At 25.5% G+C, this 8,916-nt stretch overlaps 1 protein-coding gene across 1 annotated transcript; it reads left to right on the top strand.

Annotated features, from left to right (window-relative positions):
• Window positions 1-5,739: 5,739 nt before the first annotated feature.
• On the top strand, window positions 5,740-6,087 carry LOC125839013 (non-specific lipid-transfer protein C, cotyledon-specific isoform-like). Its single transcript, XM_049518009.1, has one exon. It carries the CDS (start codon window positions 5,740-5,742, stop codon window positions 6,085-6,087), a length of 348 nt encoding a protein of 115 aa, XP_049373966.1.
• Window positions 6,088-8,916: the final 2,829 nt, after the last annotated feature.

Below are 8,916 nucleotides of genomic sequence, written 5' to 3'. Positions count from 1 at the left end.
CTACATAACTTTTAAGGCATAATACATATATTGGACCCTAAACTTGGCTTCAAATTTTAACTTTGACCTCCAACTTTCATAGTGCACAAACAAGCACTTTAACTATTCAACCTTTTAATAAATAAACACGCGATTTTTGGAGCAAAGAGCGTGAAATGCAAACGCTTCCACGTGTATTAGTGAGCCACTCAATGGCTGCCAACTAATTAAACACTTTACACGTCCATTTTTGAACTATAAATAAATAAATTAATTAAGGGTAGAGTTGTCATTTCAACATTTTTTTTTACTGTTGTGTGCCTCAAAAATTACTTCTAACTCGCGCAAAATGCGTGCACATCACGCGTTTTGCCAGGTAAGACACGCGTGTTTATTTATTAAAATGTTGGATAGTTAAAGTGTCTATTTGTGCACTTTGAAAGTTGGAGGTCAAAGTTAAAATTTGAAGCTAAGTTTAAGGTCCAATATATGTATTATGCCTAACTTTTAATGTTCCATACTGCACTATGTACACTTGGAAGTTTATTAAATTGACAAAACTGCCCTTTAAAAAATGTGTGTACTTGAATGTATAGACTTTTGAAGTGAATAAAAAAAGGGGTCCATGTTTTAACTTTACATTGATTTCTTTTACTCCTCCCAATGTAATGGTGGATACATTGGGAATTACGTTACTTTTAATGTTCCATACTCTCAATGCACTATGTACACTTGGAAGTTTATTAAATTGACAAAACTGCCCTTTAAAAAATGTGTGTACTAGAATGTATAGACTTTTGAAGTGAATAAGAAAATGGGGTCCATGTTTTAACTTTACATTGATTTCTTTTACTCTTCCCAATGTAATGGTGGATACATTGGAAATTACTTAACTTTTAATGTTCCATACTTTCAATGCACTATGTACACCTAGAAGTTTATTAAATTGACAAAACTGTCCTTGGTCGTCCAGTGCTTCACATTTCTATATAATAGGAAAATATATATATATAATTATTAATTGATAAATACAAATTAAGTAATGTGAAATTAATTGTGGCGCTGACACATAGGCGCTATGGTGTTGATATTTTTTTTTAATTAATTATTAAAGGTCGAAATTAGTGATTAATTGAGAAGTTGAGAGACAAAATTATATAATGCAAATGTTGACACGTGTTGATATTTATTTTAATTACTAGATTCTTAAGGCCCGTGATATGGGCCCAATATAATCAATTATTAATTATTATTTGACAAATATTAAAAGGTATTTCTATAGCATTCTGATCAACATTAATTAATATTGATCCTAGTAAAAAATTTAGAATTAAAAAATATCAAAAAATAACCATCAAAGAATATAGTGCATTGAATGGTGTTTCTCCTTCCTTAATTAAATATCTTAATTTTGAGTTTTGGATATGAAAAAAATTCTTAATAGAGAGCTCTATATCCGAATGGGCAACTCCAATATAAATATCGAATACTGAATAAAAATATTAAATTAAATCAACCCAATAATATTTTAAAGTATAATTGATATAGCGATGGGTAGATTCATTTTTTAAGTTGTAAAACTCTGAAGTATAATATTCAATTTATTTATTTATATTACTATAAGACACAAATTTAGTAGGATTCAGAGTTAATTTGTCTGTTAGATTGGATTATATCTTATATAAAAATCATGAATCATTATGTATTATCATCTTGAAATCTATCCTATTCATTTCAATTAATTTGTCGAATTTTTCTTTATAATCTACTAAAAAGTAATGTCCCATTTCTTTTCTTAGTTCCAACTCCACATAACATATTTAAGATCACAAGATTAAAAGACATTTACTATATTTCACATATTTAAAATTTAAAATTACAAGATTCAAAAATCTTCCTTAATTTCTTAAACTTCATGCCAAGTCAATATAGAACAAACACATTGAAACAGAGAGATTAATATTTTTTATTTAGCACTCATGCATAAAAATTAGAACTAAGAAGCATGTTTCACTATTACATGAAGTTCTATATATGCATAATTTGTCTTAATGAACATATTTTTTTAGCATGATACAAATGTGTTTTTGGTTCTCTTTTTTCATGCACAATAACTTATAGGAACAAGTATTTTTGTTATTTTTATCAGTTTAGTGAAAAAATTTCAAACAATCTGAAAACATAAATGCATTTTCTCTGTTTTAAAAAAATCTATTTAGAATTAAATGTTAAATTAGCATGATATTTTAATACATAGATCATTACATATCGTATTGATTTCCTCATCCACATATTTTATCTTATTCCAAAATTTATTCATAATTTTTAAAATTACTATTAATCATTTGCTATTTTTGTCATCTCTTTCTAAATATTAATCTACTTAAATTTATTTTACTTCTCTAATTAATGTATTGATTTTTCATGTGTTCCGATTCTTAACTTCCTATTTCAAACAAAAGAATAACAATATTAAGTAAATAAAGTAAACAATCTGATTAATCTTAAAATTTAAAATATTCTATTATCAAAATATTCTTATCATTAATGTACGTAAATTGAACACGAAAAATACTTATTATTTCTCTTTAATATTTGATTCGCAAAATTTTAAAACTATTTATTTAAAAATTTAGTTAGTTTCTTAGTTTACTTTAATTTCATTTAATTTATCTATCCATTTTATTTATTAATTTTTATTTTTATGTAAATATTTTTATTTTTTAATACATTTTAAATCATGTTTGTTTCTTTTTATATTTATTTTAGTGCAAAAAGTAAAGGTGTTAATGAAATATAAATTGATTTAATAAACTCAAATTAATTATTATTTTAAAAAAAAATGTGTGGTCTTGAATGCATAGACTTTTGAAGTGAGTCAAAAATGGGGTTCATGTTTTAACTTTGCATTAATTTCTTTTACTCCTCCCAATGTGTTGTACACGTGTGACAATGGAAATCAACAACTTAATGGTGGATAAAGTGGGAATTACATAACTTTTGGCTGATTTTTTTGGAATGTTCAATACTCTCAATGCAAAATGTACAATTAAGTTAAGCTTGAAATTTTTTTAAATTGACAAAAGTACCCTTGGTCGTCCTGGTCGTCTTCACTCTTCTATATAATAGAAATTATTTTTAAATGTTAAATTAGTGATTAATTGAGAATATGACACGTGTATATTTAAAACTTTCTTCAATAATTTTATTTCAGATTTTTGTAAATTCAGAAGTTGACACGTAAAATTACATCATGCAAATGCTGACACGTGTTAATATTTATTTAATTAATTTCTATTTTAAATGTTAAAGTAGTGATTAATTGAGAATATGACACGTGTATATTTAAAACTTCTTTCAATAACTTTATTTCAGATTTTTGTAAATTCAGAAGTTGACACGTAAAATTATATAATGCAAATGCTGACACGTGTTAATATTTGTTCTAAGTAATTATTATTTTAAATGTTAAAATTATTGAATAATTAGAAGATGACGCGTGTATGTTTAAACGTTCTTTGAAAAACTCTTACGGATTTCCTTATATATATATTCTAGATAATATGCACGGGCACCGGGCCCAATAATATAAATGGTATGTTTTGGGGCTAATAACGGATTTTTTGAAGCAATTATTTGCGTGGATAAAGGAATAATTTTTTTTATCACAAACCTGTACTTTCTTTGACACTATTTAAGACATAATAAGACTACCCACTTACAACATTTTTGAAATATTTTATGCTGTAAATTATCATGATTTATAGTATTTTTATGATAGATTCATTTCAAGAATCAGTGGAATTTTTTGTATTTTTTTGAAAACATATTTTATGTTGTCAATTATCATGATTTATAGTATTTTTACGCAATTTTTAAAAATAAAAAACACAAAAAAAAAAGACAAATAAATTAAAATGGACCCAATATATGTTATTTTTGTTATCTCAATTTATGTGACACAAATAAAATTTGGAGAGTCATCCAAATTTTCATATTTTTTTTAAAAATGTTTTAAGTTATTAATTATTGTGATTTATAATATTTTTATGTAACTTTCAAATAACCTACATTGCTGGTCACTTTGTCCTAATTTATGTGATATGGATAAAATTACAAAATTAACCCTTTTAAAATGTCTTTTAGATATTTTAAGTTGTTAATTATTATTATTTATAATACTTTTTTGATTATTTTAAAATGATATGTGTTATTTTTTCTGTCCCAATATATGTGAGCCTGATAGAGTTCTGAGAGTGAACCTATTTTATTATATAGCTTTTAAATATTTTAATTTGGTAATTATTGTAATTTTTAATGCGTTTTAAGTCATTTGTAAATGATATATGTTGCTTCCTTTGTCCCATTTTATATAGTATAAATAAAATTCCCAAAACCAACTCAATTTTTAATATATTTTTTAAAATATTTTAAATTATTAATTATTGCGATTTATAATATTAAAAAAATATTAAATAGAAAATGTACAAAACTTGTATCAGCCTAAAAAATGACCACGATAATTCGAAGCCTACAGAAAGCAATAAGGTTGTACGTAATTTTAAATACTTTATATATATTACTCCGTTTATCTCAATGTATGTAGCATAGATAAAATTTCAAGAGTCAATCAAATGTTGTTAATTGTTAAGATTTACAATACATTTTACGTTGTTTTCAATAATTTCACATTAAATAATACATATTACTACTTTTGTCTCATTTTATGTGACATTGATAGATTAATTATAAGAATCAGTCAATTTTATTTTTTTTTGTGTTTTTTTAATAAATATTTTAAGTTATCAATTATCACGATTTATTATATTTTATACATAATTTGTAACGATAGATTAATTTCAAGAATCAATAGAATTTTTTTATATGTATTTATTTTTGAAATATTTTATGTTGTCAATTATCATGATTTATAGTATTTTTACGATAGATTCACTTGAAGAATCAGTGGAATTTTTTGTATTTTTTTCAAAACATATTTTATGTTGTCAATTATCATGATTTATAGTATTTATACGCAATTTTTAAATATAAAAAAGACAAAAAAAAAGACAAATAAATTAAAATGGACCCAATATATGTTATTTTTGTTGTCTCAATTTATGTGACACAAATAAAATTTGGAGAGTCATCCAAATTTTCATATTTTTTTAAAAATGTTTTAAGTTATTAATTATTGTGATTAATGGTGTTAAATTGTCCAATAATATAAATTTAAAGGTACAACCATAAAAGAAGAATGTACAACACTATCTAAGCACATGTAACACTTGTCATGTGCTAAATAGTAGATATTCCCACTTATTATATATAGTAATAGAAAAATATATATAGAAATGACATATTTATTAATTAACTAAATAATAAATATGTAACTAAAAATCTTATTAGCTTTTGGTTGAAAGCTAACAAGATAGTTACAATGATAGTTGCATTGTGGCTTATTATATATAGAATAAATATATATATAAATTATTAATTGATAAATAAAAATTAAAAAATGTGAGATTAATTGTGGCACTGACTAGGCGCTATAGTGTTATACTTTTTTTAATTAATTGTTAAAGGTTAAAATTAGTGATTAATTGAGAAGTTGAGAGGCAAAATTATATAATGCAAATGTTGATATTTATTTTAATTAATTTTTTAAAAAATGTTAAATTCAAAATACTTAGAATACTCAACTCTATAAATAGAGTTTCTACAATAGTCATTCATACATCTCCAAGAATTCATCAAAAAATGGCAAAAATTCTTTTAACTTTGTTTGCTCTTGCTCTAATGTTAGGCCAAACAAATGGAGTTGTTCAGTGTGAGAAAGATGTTATACCCTTGGTAAAACCTTGTTCAGGTTTTGCACTAGGTAAAGATGCAAAACCTAGTCAAAACTGTTGTGTTGGATTGCAAAGTTTGGCTAAAATAGCTGCTGCCTCAGAATCAGACCGCAAAACTCTTTGCATTTGCATCAGTCATCTAGAGAGATCTGGCTCTGTGAACATTGTGAACTATGCAAAAGCTGTAAAACTTCCTGATCTATGTCACTTCATTACCTTTATGCCAATTGAACCTAATCCTGATTGCTACAACTAGAAACAAAACCATCCAAAGGTAGAAGAGATGTTGTAACTTCTAATAAAAATAATTCACTTTTAATTAAATTTGACATCTCTCTTTTAATTAAACTAGTTTCAGTGTATACGCTTTGCGCATTATGATTTCGCATACCTCATTTGATGAAAAATATTATAGAGAGAAAATGAATTTAATTACAAATTTCATTAGCAAGATGCTTATAGATTAAAATATTTAAAAATCAAAATCTAATGGTTATGATTTCTGTACAATTAAATTCTCACATAAATTGATATAAACAATTACTCCAACATTAAAACAACTAATAGTGTTGTAAATAAAGTTCTACTCCTATTTGATAAGAAATATTGTTTTAACTAATTATATGACATTCGATAGAGTAATGTAAATACTCAATTAGTGATATTACCAATTAAACTTGTGAGCATGTGGTTGTAATATCGTTCGACCTTCTCTGTAGGGGTGGCAAAATTAAACTTAACCCGTTAAATTCGTTTAAGTTTGGACGGATTGTTGATCCGTTCATTTATTACCTCAATCCATTTCAACCTATCATAAGTTGGGTTGATATGTAATTCAAATTGGCTTGTGAGAAATCACGTCAAACTATTTTTTTAGAACTTTTTTTTTTTCAATTTGATATGTTAAATATAGTCATAATATAAAAATATAATTTTATTAGATACTAAAATAGTTTTAAAAAATAAATAAAATAATTAAGATTAGTAAAAACTGAATTGGGTTGGGCTTTACTCCTTTATCTGTTATATAACTCATTATCTAATTCATTTTGACCCAAGTAACTTTAGGTTGGATTGGATGTTGCGTCTTAACTTATTATAACACTCACAAATTTAACACAATCCGCTCAACTACCACTCGTTCAGTTCTATAGCAGCATAATTATTAATATAGCTGCCAAACTAGCTATTGATAATTATTAACAAACTAGCAAACTGCCAAACTAGCTATTGCTAATTATTAACAAACTAGCTAACTGCCAAACTAACTATTGCTAATTGCAACTGATTGGCAGATACAATAATTAAGGCTGTTCGCATGCGGGTTTCGGCCAAATTCTATAGATTTTGTTCAAATAATATATTTATCTATATTACCTTAAAAGCATGAACTTCTAATTTAAATGTTAAAATACTATAATATTTCTAACTTAGGTTGTGATTTTTTCGATGGGTTGTGACGTTTTCGATAAGTTGCGACTCTTTTCAAAGGGTTGTGATTTTTCGATGAGTTGTGACTTTTCAATAAGTTGTGACTTTTTCAAAGAATTGTGACTTTTTCAATAAGTTGCGACTTTTCCAAAGGGTTGTGACTTCTCGAAATGATCATGACTTTTCAGATAAGACACAAAAAACATTTGTTCATACTACCCTTTGTTGACTATAAATAGAGGGGTTTCCTCTCATTTTTCAACCACAATTTTTTTAATCTTCTACTCTTCTTCTTCTTGCATTTTAAAATTTTTGTGTGATTTATTATATTTGAGTGAGTTTGAAGTTTAGCGGAATATGAGGTACCACTATTCTGATGAAGTAAGTCGTTCTATCCTAAGAGGGTATATTCCATAACCTCGAGTACTTGAGGAAAATAATATTGATGATATAATAATTATTTTTTTGCTTAATATATACATTAGTATGTAATGTTCAAATATATGAAGTTAACATGATGTAGCCTAAATTCATTTGTTTGTTAATAATTTCTCTTGTGATGTAGATATATGCTTCTGAATATCTTTTCCAAAATTTAGAGAATTGTCACAATTTGTTTTTGATGCTCAAAACAAAAGAATGACTTTATTTATCAATGTACTTATGTGATCTAGGCTTTCGTGAAGTTTGCTTCAAAATAGTTATTACTATATAAACATTGCCTTTTTGTTTTACTTATTTACTATTTCTTAATATTTTAGTATTTTAGACGAAGAAAAGTTCAAATGACTACTAATAACGCCAGTTGAAGTTTATATTAGTTTACTTTTTATTATTTATTTAATAGTTAATTTTATTAGATAAATATTTTCATTAATGCAGATATATATTTATATTTGGGTAGATATTTGTATTTAAATTAAAGTATTATATGTCACAAATGTATTATCAAGTTAACAAGATCTTCTAACTTCAAAATAATTATTTTAAAATGTTTCGAGTTTTCTTATCTAAACATCTGGTTAGATGACAAGAAAAATACAAAGCAAATATTGTCTATAGGGTAATATTAGTGAGATAAGACTATGGTCTGCTCTTCTCTCCTCGTGATCGAAGCTGACCCCAGAAGTTGGGTATTCCTTCTTAAGAGGACACTAACCCTCCCGATCTTTCTAGCCGGGGGCTCATGATTGAACCTCATCAAATTGAAATAAATATATACATTATTGCATTTAACTAATAAAATTTTTCATTGACCATGTTCATATGTTTGCGTGAATAAGAGATATATATGACGATCCACATTGAATATTCACAAAAGAATCTGCAATATTATTTTTTGCTAAGCGTATTATTCAAATCTTCGCTTAAATAAGCAATACTATTTACTATAACATATATTTTTGGAATTGATAATCACGTGCAACACATGTGTCAATAAACTAGTGTTAATAAATACATCAAATATGTATAGATATTAAATTTGAAATCTTATTATTATTACTTAAAATAATTATTATAAAGTTTAAAACTCATAAAATTGAAATCCTAATAACTCCGTTTATGCTAAGCACTAACTAAGTTTTACCACAACTAACACATGGTGCTTGAAACAAATTTGAAAAACTCTTTCTAGAATATGGCCAAATCTACC

The sequence above is a fragment of the Solanum verrucosum genome, unplaced genomic scaffold (genome assembly GCF_900185275.1).
Source record: "Solanum verrucosum unplaced genomic scaffold, falcon-dt-bn FXZP01000163.1, whole genome shotgun sequence".
Lineage (NCBI taxonomy): Eukaryota > Viridiplantae > Streptophyta > Magnoliopsida > Solanales > Solanaceae > Solanum > Solanum verrucosum.
Note: the sequence above shows the minus strand (reverse complement) of the source record. Positions and strands in the feature narration are given on the sequence as shown.

What these genes read in the sequence shown, in the direction of transcription:
- LOC125839013 (XM_049518009.1), top strand. Translation starts at nt 5,740, where the DNA reads ATGGCAAAAATTCTTTTAACTTTGTTTGCTCTTGCTCTAATGTTAGGC.